General features: G+C 37.1%; 1 protein-coding gene across 2 annotated transcripts in view; it reads right to left on the reverse strand.

Annotated features, from left to right (window-relative positions):
- Map2k5 (mitogen-activated protein kinase kinase 5) overlaps positions 1-19,723 on the reverse strand; it is a 271,209-nt gene that overhangs the window by 160,610 nt on the left and 90,876 nt on the right. For both annotated transcript variants that reach the window (XM_042687833.1, XM_042687834.1), the window contains 3 exons: positions 18,790-18,829; positions 7,228-7,296; positions 7,055-7,136 (listed from right to left, as the gene is read on the reverse strand). In XM_042687833.1, the coding sequence (XP_042543767.1) occupies positions 7,055-7,136; positions 7,228-7,296; positions 18,790-18,829 (191 nt within the window). The remainder of the gene's footprint in view (positions 1-7,054; positions 7,137-7,227; positions 7,297-18,789; positions 18,830-19,723) is intronic.

The raw sequence follows: 19,723 nt of genomic DNA on the forward strand, positions 1-19,723 counted from the left end.
TGTAGTAAAGAGTTGAATACACTCAATTCAGTAAATTAGCAAACCCCTAAGAAGAAAAAAACAAAAAAAGAGAAGAACTAATAGTACTCATTAAACCAGGAGGAAAAAAGCCAATGAGGTAACAGGAATCAGCAAACATATTTGTACAATAACTCAAATTGTCAATGATCTTAACTGTCTAATTAAAAGATTGGAACCAATGATTCATACCTGTAGCTAGAATTCTAGCTACTCAGAAGGCTGAGATCTGAGCATCGAGGTTCATAGGAAGCTCTGGGAAGGAAAGTTTGTGAAACTCTTACCTCCAATTAACCACCTAAAGCTGGAAGTAGAGCTGTGGATCAGCTGGTAGAACACTAGCCTTGAGCACCAAAGCTTAGGGACAGTGTCCAGGCTCTGGATCCAGGCCACAGGACCAGCACACAAAAAGTTAAATAAATAATAAGTAAACATAAAAGATCCAGATTGTTATACTTAAAAACAAGATCCAAATATTTTTGATCCACAGAGATACATCTTATAGGCAAAGACACATATAAAGTGAAAGTAGAATGATGGAAAACAATATACTATACAAATGGAATCTGAAAGCAAGCAAGAATAGCTATACTCAAGTCTAACAAAGTAGACTTCAACCTAAACCAGAAGAAAAAAGGTCACTTCATATGAATAAAGGTATATGTATGTATGTGTGTGTGTATACACATACATTGGTATATTCATTTTCACAAAAGAATGCTATAAAGGAATGTATAAAAGTTCAGATAAAATATAAGTGGGGGGTTGGGAAGGTGGCTCAGTGGTAGAGCACTTGCCTTGCATGCATGAGGCCCTGGGTTCGATTCCTCAGCACCACATAAGCAGGAAAAAAAAGCCGGAAGTGGCGCTGTGGCTCAAGTGGTAGAGCGCTAGCCTTGAGCTGAAGAGCTGAGGAATAGCACCCAGGCCCAGAGTTCAGGCCACGACCAGACCTCCCCCCCCCAAAAAAAATATATATATATCTAAATGGGTAACTTCAACACCTCACTTTCATCAAATAATAGATCAAATAACCAAGAGAAACTTGAGTATAAACTAAAACCAGGGCGAATGTACTAAACAGACATCTACACAATATTCCATGCAACATATGAATAAAACACATTCTCAGCAGCTCATGGAACTTTTTCCAAAATAATCATAATTTAGGCCATAAACAAAGTCTTAACAAATACCAGAAAACTGTAATCACTTCTTGTATATCAGATAATAGAATAAAATTAGATATCAAAGCAAAAAAAAACTACAAACACATGGAGATTGAATACATTTTTGAATGATCAATAAGGTACTGAAAAAAAAAATCATACCTCGCAGGAGGCTGAGATCTGAAGATAGTGGTTTGAAGCCAACCCAGCCAGAAAAGTCTATGGGACTCTTATCTGAAATTAACCATCAGAAAGCCAGAAGTAGACCTAAGGCTCAAATGATAGTACTTTCAGCCTTGAACAAAAAACTAAGGGATAGTGGCCAGGCCTTGAGTTTAATCCCCAATACTTGTGCATATACACAAAAAAGGAGGAAATTTAAGAATTTTTATATGAAAATGAAAATAAAAATAAACTTACAAGAGCTATGTGGTGATGCAAAATGTCTACATTTTAAAATCAACCTAATGATGCACCTTTAACTCTTACAAAACCAAGAATAAATCATAATCAAAACCAGAAGATGGAAAAAAAGAGCAAAAGTTAGTGAAATGGAGAGTAAAATAACAAAACAAAGAATCAATGAAACAAAGAATTGTTCTCTTTGAAAAGATAACTAAGACTGACAAACTGTTAACCAAACTAACCCAAAGAGATAGAAAACTCAAATAAATTAAAATTTAGAGATGAAAAGAGGAATATTACAACTACTACCCTTGAAATTCAGAGGATCAACAGAATATTCTGAAAGCTTATATTCCAATAAGCTGCAAATCTAGTAGAAATGGATAAATTTCTAGACACATAGGACATACTAAAATTGGACCAAGAGGTTATAAACTACTTACACAGATCTATAATGAGTACTGAGTTTGCAGTAGTCTCTTAACAAAGAGGAGTTCAGGACTGGATGGATTCTTGGCTAAATTCTACCAAACTTTCAAAGAGTACCACAGCTCCACAAATTACCCACAAAACAAAAAGGGAAGGAATATTATAACTCAATCTAAAACCAAATAATGTGTAACAAAATGAAAACCATAGATCAGTTTCCTTTTGAACACAGATAAAAAAAGTTTCAATGAAATACATGCAAATAAAATTCAATACAAAGATCATATAACATGATCAAAGTAGTTTTATTTCAAGGGTGCAAGGATGGTTCAACTTATGCAAATGAATAAATGTAATATGGTACATAAAATCATCAATAAAAATCACAGGATCATTGTAATCAATGCAAAAAATCTTTGATAGGGCTGGAAAGATGGCTCAGTGGTAGAGCGCTTGCCTTGCATGCATGAGGCCCTGGGTTCGATTCCCCAGCACCACATAAGCAAAAAGAAAAAAAGCCAGAGGTGGCAATGTGGCTCAAGTGGTAGAGTGCTAGCCTTGAGCTGAAGAGCTGAGGGACAGCGCCCAGGCCCAGAGTTCAGGCCCCACGACCGGACTCCCCCTCCAAAAAAAATCTTTATCTAGTATATGTCTGAGTCAAGCAGAAAAGGTCAGATAAGTTGATGTTAGGGAAATGAACCCTAAGATATGTATTCAAATGTTTTTTTTCATGCAATTGTTTCTAACACATTTATAAGATAATTTCTTTGTTGCTTTGTATGTCCCTCCCCCACATTATAACCCCTGCTTTCACTGTATTTGATGTCAGTATAATTTATGGAGGGGAAGGGGAAAAACAAATAGTTTAAATAGGGATACAGGTGGACCCATTGCAACAATGAAATGTACAAGTCATTATGTCTAAAACGAACTTTACAACTTTGGTGGGGGGGGAGGGGAAGCAGGGAGGATGGGAAGGGATGGGAAGGGGAAACAAAGGAGGAGGCTACAATGCTTGATAAGAAATGTACTCATTATCTTGCCCATGTAATTGTAACCCCTCTGTACAGTATTTTCACAATAAAAAAAAAAAGAAAAAAAGGAAAAGAAAAAAATCTTTGATAAAACTCAGTATTCTTTCATGATGCAACTCCTGAAGAAACTCAGAAGGACCATATGTCTATATACGGAAAGTTATATACAGTAAACCTATAATCAACAATGTCAAAAATGAAAAACAAAGTATTTCCTCTATAACTAGGAATGAGAAAAGGATCATTTGAGTGATCAATGGGTCACTGATCATTCTCTCTGTCCATTCAATTATATAATGCTTGAATTTTTAGCTAGAACAGGAAGGCAAAAGAAACAAAGGTATATTAATGTGAAAGGATGTCACAATATTCCTATTTGTAGATGATATGATCTTGTACTTAAAAGAGCCAAAGTCTCAACCAGAAAGCTCTTAGAAATGATAAAATTTTCAACAAAGTATTAGAATATGAAAATCAACAAACAAAAAAAAATCGGATTGGGTGGGAGGAAGGGGGGAGGCTGGGAAGGGAGGTGAAGGGTAAACAAAGGAGGAGGCTGCAATGCTTGGTAAGAAATGTATGCATTATCCTGTCCATGTAATTGTAACCCCTCTGTACAGTATGTTCTCAAATAAAATAAAATTAAATTAAAAAAAAAATCGGTACCTTTTCTTTATATTAACAATGAACAAGCTGAGAAAGAAATCAGGAAAATAATCCATTTGCAATTATAGCTTCAAGGGGAAAAAACACTAGAGAGCACTTAAATGAAGAGGTCAAAGACCTCTACAATAAAAAACTACAACACTGAGAAAAGAAATAGAAAAAGACACTAGAAAATGATAATACCAAAAGAAATTTCATAGAACCAAAAAAAAAAAAATCCTGAAATTTATATAACAAAAGACTCAGAACAGCCAAAGTAATCCTGAGTAAAAAGAGCAAAATGCTTGCCGGGCACTGTAGCTCAATCCTAAAATTCTGGCTAATCTAAAGGTAGAGATCAAGGGGATTGAAATTTGAGGTCACTTCAGGAGAATAATTTTGGAGACCTTACCTCAACCAATAAAAAATTGGATGGGATGGTTTCATACCTGTTGTCCTAGATATTCTGGAAATTTAACTATGAGAATTATTGGCTAGAAGAGATCCTATTTGAAAATAATTAAAGCAAAAGAGGTTCTGGCACAACTCAAGTGCTAGAGCACATGTCTAGCAAGAAGAGTAAGGCCAGTGAAAAGAGAGAGAGAGAAGAGTCAATGGTGGGAAGTATCACAATTCCTAACTTCAAATTACATTACAGAACCACAGTATCAAAAATGGCATGGTGTTTGGCACACAAAAAATATATACACAGCCGGGCACTAGTAGTTCACATCTATAATCCTAGCTACTCAAGAGGCTGAAATCTGAGGATTAAGGTTCAAAACCAGCCCAGGAGGGAAAGTTTGTGAGACTTTTAACTCCAATTAACCACCAGAAAACTGGAAGTAGAGCTCTGGATCCAAGTTGTAGAGTACTAGCCTTTAGCAAAAGAGCCCCAGGCCCTGAGGTCAAGCCCCAAAAGAGGAAAGGGAAAGGGAGAGGGAAAAGGAGAGGGAAAGGGAAAGGAAGAAGGAGGGGTAGGGGAGAGGGAGAGGAGCGCAAATGGAATAGAATAACAGGCCTAGAAATAAGTGCATACATGTACAGCCATTATGACTCTTGATAAAAATGCCAAAAATTATGTTTAAGACAATATAGCCACTTTCAAATGGTGCTAGAAAAATTCCATGTGTAGAAACTGAATCCCTCTAAGCCTATATAATAAAAACCAATTCCAAATGGATCACAGGTATCAATGTTAAATCAGACTACTAAGCAAAAACACTTCAAGATATAGGCATAGGCAGGGATTTTCTGAATAAGAACACAACAGTTCAGAGAACAAGCTCAAAACTAACAAATGCTTCAGATTAAAAACCTCTATATCAAGGAAACAATTATCAAGAGTCATAAAAGGCAGCCTACAGAATGGGAGCAAAGCTTTGCCAACTATTTATTGAATAAAGGCTCAATAGCCAGAATATACAAAGACCTAGAATATTAAACACTAAATAAGCAAATAACCTAATGAATAAATGGGCAAATAAAACGTTTTCAAAAGACATACAAATGGCCACTATATACATGAAATAGTGTTCAACATCTTTAGCCACAGAGAAAATGCAAATCAAAGCTATATTGAGTAAGATTCCATCTTATCCAGACAGAATAGCCACCATTAAGAAATGTCAGCAAGGTGTCAGGGTATACACTGTTGGTGGAATGTAAATTAGTTCCAGGTATGAAGTAAATCAGAATGAAAGTTTATCAAGAACCTAAAAATACAACTACCATGTGGTCCTGCTGTTCTACTCCTGGACACAGGTTCTAAGGATTGAGGTTGGAAGCCACCCCAGCAAACAAATCCAAGAGACTTTTTTTAATGTGTATGGGGGGGTGGGGGGGGACTTGAATTGGGGTAATGGAGTTTGAAATCAGGATCTGGGTGCTGTCCCTGTAAGTACTCTACCTCTTGAGCCACAACTCCACTTCCACCTTTTTTGGTGTTTAATTGAAAATAAAGTCTCCATTACTCTCCTTCTCAGGCTTGACCTCTACTAGAACTAATGCATTATATATTTATTATAAGACTAGTTATAAATGTTGGCTCACTACAGTGCATGAATAAATTGTTTTAGTATCATACTAAGAATTCCTACTAGGAGCTAAGTAGATATATTTTAAAATATTGCATCTTTTTCTCTTTTTTTTTTCTGTGCCAGTTCTGGGGCTTCAATTCAGGCATGGGCATTGTCCCTTAGTTTTTTTGGTCAAGGATGGCAATCTACCACTTGAGCCATACCTCCATTTCGGGCTTTTTACTGGTTAACCAGAGATAAAGACTCTCTGAGATTTGGCTACCTATGATGACTTCAGACTGTGTTTCTCAAATCTCAGCCTCCTGAGTAGTCAATATTACAGGCCTGAACCCCTGGCACCCAATTTGTTCTTTGTTCTTTAGGGCTTTTTGTGTGTGTGCGTTGGTCATGGAGCTTGAACTCTGGGTTTGGGCACTGTCCCTTAGCGGTTCAGCTCAAGGCTAGCACTCTACCACTTTCAGCCACAGCACCACTTCCGGTTTTCTGCTGGTTATTGGAGATAAGAGTCTCACAGACTTTTCTGCATGAGCTGGCTTTGAACCGTGATCCTCAGATCTCAGCCTCACGAGTAGCTAGGATTACAGGCGTGAGCCACTGGCACCTGGCTAGGACTTTTTTAACATTAGCATTTATTAGTTATACAAGGTAGATTTCACAGTGGCATTTTAATGGGTTGATCATATAAAATGTAAAGACTGCCTGTGTGCAAAAGAGTGAAAAATAATCAGAATACCATCATTTGCACTGATAGCACTCCTAGAAATCTGTATTACTGCCACAATATTCAAATCAAGAATGATCTAATAAAACAGAATGAATAAAAAATATAGGAGGAAGAAAGAACTCCAAGGAAAACTAAACACATCTTGGCAAAACAGCTGTGTTGAAAAACAATTTCTTATCTTGCAATTAAGAACTGATTTCTTTCTAAAACACACAGGACATTGGGTTAATAGATTTCTTTAAAAGAAAATCTGTTTTGGCTATTGAAACATTAGAAGAAGAGAACATCTGTTTTGCAAGTAAAGACAGATTGCATGCAAGAATCAAGTATCAAGTCACCAAATAGACTAGTATTTAATCTCTTCTATTTAAATTTTCAATAAAAGTAAATGAAGTTACATTCTTGAAATTATAGCTCAGCTATAAATGTTTAACACCAGGAATCTCTAACAGTGAGATGATTTCCAAGAATAAAGGACACAACTCTTAGTGTATTTTAATCATTTTTAATCGACATCTATATCAAAATCAGGTTTTATAGCACTCTCTATTCCAGAAGTAATTTTTAAAATACTGAAAAGTGAAAGCTTACCATCCATGAATTCTGTACATATTGAAATCCTGTTTTCTACAAAAAATGCCCCATAAAATCCTATGATATATGATGAGTCACACTGCAACAAAAATAAGACAAAAGGTAGTTAGAAACCTGAAAGCTAACATGCCCCTCAGTTTTACAAGTGAAAGTGACCAGGGAAAAATTACCTTGTAAAGAATTTCCAATTCAGACATAATTTGTTTCTGAAGTTCCAGTGTAATGTCTAATAGTATAACCTAAATATAGAAAAGCATTAATATATTTATCCACTTGCAAGTCAAATATGGTATAATTATTATAAAATATAAGAGTTAAAACAAGGTAGTGCCTTTATTCATTCCCTCCCTCTCCCCACTACCATAATCTGCAGTAACATAAATTGTTTCCACCTGTGTCTGAGCCTTTATATTGGGGGAGGTGGCCCAGAATTGATTGATGTGACCACAGAAAAGGCCAGGTCTCAAAGGTCAGCATTAATGGCTTTAAAAGTCAGTCAAGTTATAATACTCTTTATTTTATGCACTCTATTTAGGCCACACTGGTTATTTTCAGGAAAAGAAGGTACAGATGGTCCTCAAACTATTCCAAAAAGAACTGCCTGTGATTCAGACATTAGCAGATAAGCAGAGAAGATAAGTTCAAATAATATTTTCAATATGATTTTTAGTTATTTGTGAAAAAAAGTTTAAAAGCACATCATATTTTATTTTATCCCAGGTGGTAATGTTTCTTTACAAACATTACTGACTTGAGCCATATATATACCATCAGCTTTTTGCTGGTTAACTGGAGATGAGTCTTTCAATTTGTTCTGTCTGGGTGGGATTCAAACCTTGATTCTCAAATCTTAGCCTCCCAAGTAGCTAGGATTACAGGTGTGAGCCACAGGCATTGGGCTCTAAGTCCCTTCTTTTAGAAATGAGGGCAGCAAGGTTTCTTTACGGAGAGCCACACTTTATGGCAGGGCAGAGCTTCCTCCTGTCTGCTGTGCTTTTCCAGTACTTCTTGATAGTTTTGTTTCTCCTTAAAATATCAGTCATTGAGCTGGATTTGTATCACAAAAACATAAAAGCATGTTATAAAGTTAACCTAGGATAAACTCTAGCTATTTTAAACCCGTTTTTAAGGGATGGGGAAATTGAACTGAGGTCCTTAGGCACGCTAAGCTCCATCCTCAGCTCCAATGTTTACCCATTAAAAAGATCCTGTCATTGTTCAATATTCACTGAGAGCTTCAGTGAAACCAACTCAAGGAAAATTTCTTATTTTAAAAAGGCAGTAATGGAATATAGTTTTTGAATGTTGTGGCAGTTTCTGACTCTAGCATTTTTAGTTAAAAACTTAGCACTCAAGGTTATCATGACATCATCATATACTTCCCAACACTCAATGACATTTGTATAAAGACTATATGTATTCATATAGAAGCCAAAACATAATCTAGGAATTATATAAACTGATAGTTTCTGGAAAGAAAATGATCATTTGAGGGAGACGGTAAAAAGAGATTGAAAAATACTGCTAATTTCTAACTAGATTTTAAGTGTGATACAAAACAACCAAGAAATACTTAAAATATGCCTCTCCGTCGATAGTCATTAGATAGCAATGTTCACTTACATTTTTGTTCCTGTATAAAACTTAGCAACAAAATTAATTCATCTAATGTTTTAATTCTATGCCATAAAATAACACTATGTCAAATACATGTACTCTTTTACCCTAAATATTCTGCTGAATGGATACTGATCTTAGGGTAGTATAGTTCTCAATCCAAACCTAACATTCAGATCTAACACACTTTAAAAAATTCCCAATGAAAGACTGAGCACCAATGGCTCATGCCTGTAATCTAAGCTACTCAGCAGGCTGAGATCTAAGGATCATGGTTCGAAGCCAGCTTGGGCAGAAAAGTTCATGAGATTCTTATCTCTGATTAACCACTGAAAAGTGTGTAGTGGAGCTGTTGCTCAAGGTAGCGTGCTAGCAAAAAGTTCAAGGACAGCGGCTAGGCCCTTATTTCAAGCCCAGGACAAGCATGCACAAACACACAAACACACAAACATACAAGCACACACAAATGAAGGACTAGAGTCATGGTTCAGTATTAACAGTGCTTGCCTAATAAGCTTGAGGCATTGAGTTTAATCCCCAGTACCAAAACCAAAACAAAAATTCTTAATACATGGGACTTGTCCCAAAATAATGTACTTGGCTGTATCTTAGTATTAGCTTACCTGATGATTCCTAGCCCATAGTAAAGAACCATTTATTTAAGGATCAAAATGTCATTTATGCAGTGTTAATATGACTAGTAAAATATATGCCTAGGCCTTCAAACTAGAAATAACAGGACTTGGGCTAGGAAGGTGGCTAAGTGGTAGAGCGCTTGCCTTGCATGCCTGAGGCCCTGGGTTCGATTCCTCAGCACCACATAAGCAAAAAGAAAAAAGCCGGAAGTGGCGCTGTGGCTCAAGTGGTAGAGTGCTAGCCTTGAGCTAAAGAGCTGAGGGACAGTGCCCAGGCCCAGAGTTCAGGTCCCACGAACGGACCAAAAAAAAAGAAATAACAGGACTTCACATGGCTGGCTAACACCTTGTAATGAGGCCAAAACTATTGAGACCATATCATTCCCTTGATCAAAACCACTTAACTGAGTTCCCATGACCTACCTATATAATGCTAAAACTCTAGCATGACATTTAAAATTCTGCCACAACCTAGTTCAACTCATTATTCTAACTCCTTCCACTACCACCATAACCCACTCCTCCATGAACCCAGGTAATTTTCCTGTTCTGTACATGTGCCTTGTGCATCCCTCCACCTCCTGTCTCTGCTCCTGCCATTCCCTGTGCTTCTTTGCTCCACTCCACAGTCGTTGTGTGACCATTAAGACTCAGCTTGAATTCCTTCCTCAACACCTCCGAAAACTCATCAGAATTCATCTCTAGCTCTGGCTCTTAATACTTCTCGTTATCACATTCTGTTTTCAACACTCACCTAAAAATAGCAGCCTCAAGTGTCCAGGTTGGGAGCTGACCCTCAAGGGCAGGAAATGAATCTCATGTATACTTTATCCCTCAGCCACCAGAACAAGAACTTAGTATAGCACCCACTAAGTGACATGGAATTTAATTAAAATTCTCCTTGCAATAAACTTCTAAGCAAACTTTGTAGATACAGCATTGCTATATTAAACAAACTTCTAAATAAACTATTTCTAGACACAGCAATTGCTACACTAAATTTAAAATCAAAGCCATAAACACCAAAACAAACACAAGTGCCACACTGACCTACAATAGAGAGAAAAAAGTACTATTTGTGGAGCTAAGCCATTGTACTCTAGACAGTTTGGGTCATTCTTGGTATGTGCTACGGTCTAGAATAGATATTTGGTAATGGTGGAAAATGAAATAAAGTAATTCCTAGAAGCTTAAGAAGGAAAGCAAAATCCATTTTAAGGTAACTCCAGTCCAGTGCTCTTCCATTTTCTGAGAGACTTAGCACTGGGGGTGAAAGGTTAATTTCCCTTCTCCTGGGCATTCTCTGGAGTGAGCTTTAAAACTGCTAAAAATAAACAAGACCAATTTTCATTCTTTGAAGGCAATGGAAAAAAGAAAAGCAAATGATAATTTTCCTTTTGGAATACAAGGTAAGTATGGATCTTCCTGCCTCCTTCCCCAAACCATTCCCCTAACAAGAATCTGAATATGAAGCAGTTCCTGGAGAAAGGGTTAAATGAGAAACTAAAATACCTGAGTGTGTTTCCCCTGCTCTCTACTCCACCTCCAGGACAAATAAGCATGAGTTGTCAAGTTAAATACAAGCAGTCAAGTGACTGAATTATAATTTACTCTGTGCTCAATTTAAATTAGTGTGAGGCTATTAAAATATACAGTATAAATACGGCAATTCATCACAAGCTGTCATGGATGACTTCATTTATTTGCTGGAGTGGCATACGCGCCACTAAAGGGAAGGAGAACAAAATCACAGGTCAAATTAAGCCGCTATTCTGTTTTAATTCACTTATTTAATCTGTGGCGACATAATTGTCTTTTACAGTATGTACAACTCAGGAAGGAAATTTGGGAGGATTACAGTCAGTATACAAATGATTAATCAAATGGTCCATTTAAATGCTAGTTTAGAAGCAGCAGAAACCCAAAGCAGTCAAAGAATGATAATCAGCACATGCTATGTATGCTGCGTAAGAAATTTTCTATTACAGGGATTCTTTTCCCAATTAGAAGACAAACAATACCAGGAAATCTATTAAATCTTTCAAGCATTACTATGTAAAGCATTTTATAGAATACACTAATAGTTCTAAAAGGTTCTATGTGTAAGATGGCTAACAGTAATTTTGTTTTCTGCTCTACTTATTTGCAATTGTCCTGCCTACCTACAGCAAACAAACAAAAAACTAGTTAGAAACACATTTCAGAAGTTACACAGGCTACTGTCTATTGGTTATTTTTAACGTGTGAGTTGCATTATTTTCAAAATGCTATCTGAAGCCAAAACTTTTCTAAAGTCCATGATATAAAATAAAAAGTCAAAGTGCATTTATTTTCACAAAATTCAGGTTCCTGTAAAAATACCTGAATGATCTCTGCCACCGCTGAACTCTGAAAAAGGAAACACTAGATAACTTTTTGTCCAGAAAAAAGGGAAATATTTTAAAATATGTAAAAATTAAAAATATTCTGGATAGGAATAGAAAGTAAAAGCTTTTCAAGGACCATCATCTAATTATTCCCAAAGACATTGTAAGTGTAGTCCAACTGACCAGTGTGCTTGGGAAATTAACCCTCCCTCACAGTCTGCAAGTGATTCTGGTTAGAAAGGACTGTGATTTGCTGCTCTTCACAAGCCCTCTGTGAGGCAGCCCTGTTTCACAGTTGGGGTCATTAAGAGGTTCAAGTGACATGCTTGAAGTCACACTAAAGTCAGGAGGGGGTCAAGAAAAGAACAAATGTGCTTCTAACTCTGAACCTCCCCATTTCACCCTGTAACATAGAAAAAGCTAAAAAAAAAAAAATACTATGGGGAGAGCAATGATCCATTCAAAGAACACTAGGATATTCCATATGTTGCTAAACCTGCTTCAAGATGTTACTTCAAAAGATAAATGAATGAACTAAATAATCAGTCAATCAATAAATGATATGTCAAACATGCATTACCTGTGGTACTTAGTTTATATGTAAAGCTCTAAAGGAATCTCTAAGTAGGGCAAGATAAGAGATTTAAATATAAAAGAAAAAATATGTAAATTGACAATAAAATGCAAGATGGTATACAATAATACCTTTAAGAATCACATACAGAGAATTCCAGAAAGATGACAAATAGAGAATATGTAACATTCTATGTTTAGGCATGCTAATTAGAGAGGAACATATGAATTAAACTGCTGAAATGAGAATGTACCCAAATTCAAATGGGCCAACTAGCTCAAGTTCAAAGCAGCACAGGATTTGGACATATCTGACAACGTAGTAAAAATAGACTTCTCACATCCTGTGAAGGATCCTGAATTCTGTCTCTTAGAAGTTTTCAGTTTATTTGGAAAAATAATGTGGAGTCTTTGAAGACTTTTGAGAGAAGGAGAGATGTGAATAGAAAGTATGCTTTAGGGAGCTAAATAGGTAGGACCCTGGGGAAGTTATTTAACTTCTCAGTGCCACAGGTTATTTAACTTCTCTATGTCAGAGGTTCTGCATCAATAACAGTAACAAAAGTCATTGTGTTAAAGGGGGGAAATACATGTCAAGTACTCAGGATAGTAGAAATCATAAATAAACCACTGCTTCTATTTACTGAGAGAAGAGTTCAAAAGTTGGTCAATACATCTGACAAGAAGCAAAAACAAGCATCTGGATCAGAGTAGTGACAAGAAGAGAGAGATACCAAAAACAAGCAAAACAACCAACACAAAGCAGATAAACCAAGAGACCTCCAGATACTGGGCATTAGCCAGAAAAGGAAAGTAATCTTTGAGATGAACCCTGTAGTTGCCCATCTTGCTGACCTGAGACCGTTTTCAGATGGAAGTAGAACTATGGCTCAAATGGTAAAGGGCTAGCCTTGAGCACAAAGTTCAGGGATGGTGTCCAGACTGAGTTTAAGCCCTAGGATACACACACACATACACACACGCACACACGCACACGTGCACACACGCACACGTGCACATGTGCACACGCACACATGCACACGCGCGCACACGCACACACACACGCACACATGCACACACGCACACATGCACACACGCGCGCATGCACACATGCGCGCATGCACACACGCGCACGTGCACACACACACACACACACACCAAGGAGTCTTTTTAGAAGGAAGGAAATACTACTAACAGTTGGAAATTGAAATCAAACACAGGAATGAAAAACAGTGGATCTGGTAAATTCATAAATACAGTATCTATCTTTTCTTATTTTTAAGAGTCCTTAAGAGATAAATCCCTAAACAAAAATAACCACTTTAGAGTCTGTAAAAATTATGACAACAAAAAGGCCAGAAAGAGGGAAATGAGAATATACTACTGTGAGGTTCTTAGGCTACAGATAAAGAAGTATATTATTATTTATTATTTAGAGAGGAACTTTGGTAAGTTTAAAATGCATGTTATAAACTCTAGAAAAACTACCAAAAACATGGAGAGGACAACAGGAAGCCAGCCAGAATAAGAAGCAAGGAACAGCCAGGCACCAGTGACTCATGCCTATAATCCTAGCTACTCAGGAGGCTGGGATCTGAGGACTGAGGTTCAAAGCAGCCCAGGTAGGAAAGTCCTGAGACTCTTACCTCTAATAAACTACTCAGAAAAAGCTGGCTCAAGTGATATAGCACTAGCCTTGAGCACAGAGAAGCTTAGAGACAGAGACTATGCCTTGAGTTCAAACCCCAGGTCTCGCAGGAGGAAAAAAAAAAAAGAGCAAGGAGCAAAGTGATCAATTTGAAACCAACCATATCAATAATCATATGGAATGTAAATAATCCTAACAGCACAATAAAAAAAAAGCAAAGATCAGCTAGTCTCCAGTAGCTCACGCCTACAATTCTAGACACTCCAGAGGCTGAGAATTGGGGATCATAGTTAGAAGTCAGTCAGGGCTGGAAAGTCTTTGCAACTCTTCTCTCCAATTAACAAACAAAAAGCGAGTGAAGGGTCAGTGTCAGCCTTGAGCTGAACAAGTTAAGGGATATTGCCCAGGATCTGTGATCAGGCCAAAGTACACAGATACACAAAAGCAGAGATCATCAGATTAGATTATAAACGAAGACCATAAGTATATGCTATCTACAAGAAATTCACTTCAAAAATAGGTTGAAAAACTAGGTTGAAAGTAAAAAGTTAATACCAGTCAAAATATAGCCGGAGTGGTGGTATTAATATCAGACATTGTAAATTTCAAAGCTAAGTATCTTGCTATGGATAAAGAAGGTTACTTCTTAATGATAAAGCTATGAATTTGTCAAAGAGACACAATATATGTACATCTAATAGCGTATCTTCAACAAACATGAAATAAAAGATGACAGAAGAACAAGAAAAAATAAGCCAGGTGCCGGTGGCTCACGCCTGTAATCCTAACTACTCAGGAGGCTGAGATCTGAGAATCACAGTTCCAAGCCAGCCTAGGCAGGAAAGTGAGACTCTTATCTCCGATGAACTACCAGAAAACTGGAAGTGGCACTGTGGCTCAAATGGTAGAGCACTCGCCTTGAGCTGAAGAGCTGAGGGACAGTGCCCATGCCCAGAGATCAAGTCCATGACCAAAAAAAAAAAAAAAAGGATAAGAAAAAATAAACAAAGCTATAATTACTGTTAGGATTTCAACACCCCTCTTCTAATAATTGATATAAGTAGGGAAATAAATTAGTAAAGATACAAATTTGAATAACTTTATCTAATTGAAGATTATGTAACATCCTCTATATTCATAGTTATACATTCTTTTCATGTGCCTAGGGAACATTTACAAAACTAGATATTTTGAGCAATAGAACAAATTTAAAATATCCCAATGATTAAAGAATGTTATTTGACCACAATGGAATGAAAGAAAGATACCTGGAAAATCTCTAAGTATTTGGAAACTAAATAACAAACTTCCCAGAATTAATTAACACTCTTCCTATTTTGAAAATATGGTATGTTTTCAGTCATTATAACTTCTATGTAACCTACATGGGTTTTTCATTGGTTACCAAACTTGGGGATAAATAAAAACTTTCAATACAGTAGTTATAGCTAATCATCTATCATTCATTTCTTTGGCTCAGTTTGAGTACTTTGTACATGACTTTATAAAATCTAAGGACGCAAAATGAATACAATACAGCCCTTGCTCTAAAGATAAGTTTAACAATTGAGTCTAACAAACTGTACATTTGCTTTATTTATTTTTAAATTTTTTATTTTTTGCCAGTCCTGGGACTTGAACTCAGGGCTTGGGCACTGTCCCTAAGCTTCTTTTGCTCAAGGCTAATATTCTACAGTTTGAGCCACAGCACCACTTCTGGCTTTTTCTGCTTATGTGGTGCTGAAGAATCGAACCCAGGGCTTCATGCACACTAGGCAAGCACTCTATCAATAAGCCACATTCCTAGCCCTAAACTACATATTTGTAAACTCTAATTATTTTCATTTACTAAAGGTCTCTAACAGCTACTTTGTAAAATGTCATCATTAAGGATCACTACTATAATCTCAGCTATTCAGGACACAGAGATCAAAATGTTCAGGTTCGATGTTAGCCTAGGGAAAACATTAGCAAAACCAACAAACAAGCCGGGTATGTGGAGCATCCTTACAGTAATCTCAGCTACACAAGAGGCTGGGGTGTACACAGGAGGATCCTGGTCCAAGAGCAGTCCTGGAGGGGTAGGGGTCGGGAAAGTGAGGCCTTATCTGAAAAATAACTAAAAGCAAAAATGGACCAGGGATGTGACCAAAGTGTAGAATTCCTACCTAGCAAAAAGCACCAGATGCTGAGTTCAAACTCTAACATCATCAAATTAAAAAAAAAACTTTATTCCCATCCAGAACCAGCGGTTGGCCTCTTGCCATTCCAACTAAGTAACTGTGCCCGAAATTTTAATGTTAGCCTATATTAAATATAATTCAGAATATAAGAAGAAAAATTATAAGGCCAAATAATGACAGGTTTGGGGGTGATTTATGGCAGTGCTTCTGTGTCTCAGGATAATAATCTGAATTTGATGCATCAGCATCATGCTAAGACTTTTTTTTGTTTTTGTTTTTGGGGCTTGAACTCAGGGCCTGGGCACTGTCTCTGAGCTTTTTTGCTCAAGATTAGTGCTCTACCACTTTGAACCACAGCTCTATTTTCAGTTTTCTGACAGTTAATTGGAGGTAAGAGTCTCACAGACTTTCCTGTCTAGAGTGGCTTTGAACTGTGATCCCCTGACCTTAGCCTCCTGAGTAGCTAGGATAACAAGTATGAGCCACCAGCCCTTTGTATGCTAAGACTTCTGACATATTAAAGGAACAAATAAATGAACTGGTAGAAAAATGGTGCTCAAGCAGGTGAGTGCATTCTATTACCAAAAAGGGAGCTTGGGCGGTACAAAAAAGATAATCCAGTGCCAAAATGGTACAACAGAGGCTCAGTGGGTGAGACAGTGTGGTCCCCCCAATGTCATCCTTGGGAATTCTGTTTGCTCTTCTGTGAAGTGTAGGGGCTATAGCAGATGACTTCCAAGGAGTCTTTTGCAAGCCTATACTTCTGTGAACCTAGCTTGGCTGCAGTATCAAAGAAAGCATCCCAAGGGAGAGATCTGTTGTACCTCTTCATCACAAGTTACCTAAGTTATTAAAACCAGACCTCAAGAAGCCATATAGTATGTTCTATATGAGGTGTGATATGGAAAAGAACTCTAGACTGCAACCAGGTCTCATCCCTAGCTTTACAATCAATCACAACCTAACTGCTCTGATTTTTAAGTTTCCTGAAGATAAAAGATGCTGAAACAATAAACTATATATTAGGAAAAAGACCAATTTCTGATGTGGACGTGTTACAAAGGCAACTTTGAGATCAATCTTAAAAGCAAAGGTGGTAATATGTAAAGGCTTCACACAGAGTTCGATAGACTTTGTTTTAAAAATTAGCCTTACTTCTTTCTAACTCTCTGGCCTTGAATATTTCAGCCTTCTGAGTATTAGTTTCTTTGAATCTAAAACAGAATTCTTTGTAGTTTTAAGGATTAAAGACAGTTATACAACAGCTAGCATAATACCTGGCAAAACCTAGTCACTCCAATAGAGATAGATAGATAGATAGATAGATAGATAGATAGATAGATAGATAGATAGATAGATAGATAGATAGATAAATAGAGATAGGTAGGTAGGTAGGTAGACAGACAGACAGACAGACAGAGAGGCAGGCAGGCAGGCAGAGATAAAGGCTACCACTCGAAATAAATAAATAAAAGACCCAAAAACTGGAGATAAGGGATGTCAGGAAGTCACAGACTGGTAATTCAGTCTGCAATGACAGGTAGAAGCTAATCAGAAAGGGCCTGACCAGTTTGTTAGCTAAGAATGTAGTGTTGAAAGCACTAGTTCTGTGTAGTTAGCACTGAAAGGTTGTCAAAGACTGAGTCAGAGGTGGGATTCAGAACAATCTATTAGGGAAACTTGAAATTTAAAATGATGGCGGATATTAAGCACCAACAGCCAGCAGCAAGGATTAAATTCAAAGTGATGTGACAGGGCAGGGATCCTGAATTTTGTCACAGGTTATAAACAACATGGCTACAAGTGAGGAGAATTTTATACAACTCCTTACACCACCTCCAAGTTATTAACTGGAGACTATGTTGCTAAACATGGTGCCTATTATTTCATAAGTAGACATTTTGGGCTTTTTTAGTGGGGGGTGGGGGGGAGAGATGGGGAGGCACTGTTATCCTGGGCACTGTTGCTAAACTTTGTTTATCAAGACTACCACTTAGGCCAAAGCTCCACTTCCAGCTTTTTGTGGTTAATTGAAGGTAAGAGCCTCAGACTTTTCTTTCCCTGGGCTGGCTTGGAACCTCAATTCTCAGATCTCAGTCTCCTGAGCAGTTAGGATTATAAGCATGAGGACTAGCTTCTTTGGCTTTTTTAATGTATACAGCTGAGGACAGAGTTGACAGAAGACAGTTTCAGTGTCAGATGTGTGATCTGACTTCTCTATTTTGTGGCAGAGTAAATATTTCACAGAAGAAAAGATGGAAAGTACAGTAAGAAAATTATTTTATAAGTCCAGGTGGGAGGTACTAGGAGCTACATTCAAGGCCATGGCCATGGGGATAAAAATAGCAAATGACAAATGGAGGTACTTTGGGAAAATATTCTAATAGGATATGAAGATTTACAGGCTGTGACAGATAAAGGAGAGATAAGGAAAACATGACTACTAAGATTTTTGTGCTTCATGATCAGGTCTCTGCCACTCCACATAGACCACAAAAAGTTTTGTCTTTTCAATTAGAAGAGCTACAATGTGTGTGGCTTACAAGTGGACACAGGTAATACACTGAAAATATGTACAGGCTCTTCTGTATCACCACAGGACTACAGCTTACTTGACCTACCATCTGAACTTTAAACTATGCCATCAACTCTTTGATACAGAAGAAAACAGTGAGCATCAGAAATTTCATAAACTGTATTAAGTGCTTACCTTTACAGCTAATATTTTCCCACTCGGGACATGATAGGCTCTATAGAAAGGGAAAAAAAAGTTACTTGAGATCATTAAACAAACTGTAAAATAGTTAAGAACCTGTCAACTAAATATTTCTTCAGGATAGAAGACATAGATGGTTCTTTCAAAGAAAACTGTTTTTTTAAATTTTATTGTATTTTTATTATAAAGATACTGTACAGAGGGGTTGCAGTTACATGAGTAAGGTAATGAGTACATTTCCTCTTGAGCATTGTTAACCCCCTCCTTTGTTTTTCCCCAACCATCCTTTCCCTCCCCACCTCCCCATATCCACCTTTCCCCTCCCCTCTCAAAGTTGTAGAGTTCATTTTTAACATAGTATCTTGTACATCTCATTGTTACAATGGGTCAAACCTGTATCCTTGTTTCAGCATTTTATTATTTCCCTTCCCCTCACCAAATTAGAAAAATGTATATACAAGACGCAGGGTACCAGAATCAAATACAGTAAGAACAGGGGTTCTACCATGGGGAAAGAGCATATGAAAGAAACAAAAGAAATCATATAGTACATTAAAAATAACAGCAACAAAGATAAACTCTCTTGTGTCTCTATCTTGGGGTTCATTTTGCTTAGCACCATCTTATATGGTCATATGTGCATAGCTTTTGACCTTTACTATTTGTCTGGTAAGGTTATCCTAGACGTATACTAGTGATTACAAATAAGGGAAACCATGGGACCTATGTTTCTCAAATCAAAGTTAATAATTTACATTTCTATGCAATGTAAATTCCATGCATTATTCCCATATTTTACAAAGTGGGTCATTGCATATTATCTTAAAATAACCCTCAGGTAATGCTATATTATTATAGATGAGGACTCTAAAGCACAGAAAAGTTCAATGGGTTGCCTAATTAGGCAAAGTGCATAGTGGAAGAATCA

Source organism: Dipodomys spectabilis, unplaced genomic scaffold (genome assembly GCF_019054845.1).
Source record: "Dipodomys spectabilis isolate Male_0828 unplaced genomic scaffold, ASM1905484v1 ptg000108l, whole genome shotgun sequence".
In the NCBI taxonomy this organism is placed as follows: domain Eukaryota; kingdom Metazoa; phylum Chordata; class Mammalia; order Rodentia; family Heteromyidae; genus Dipodomys; species Dipodomys spectabilis.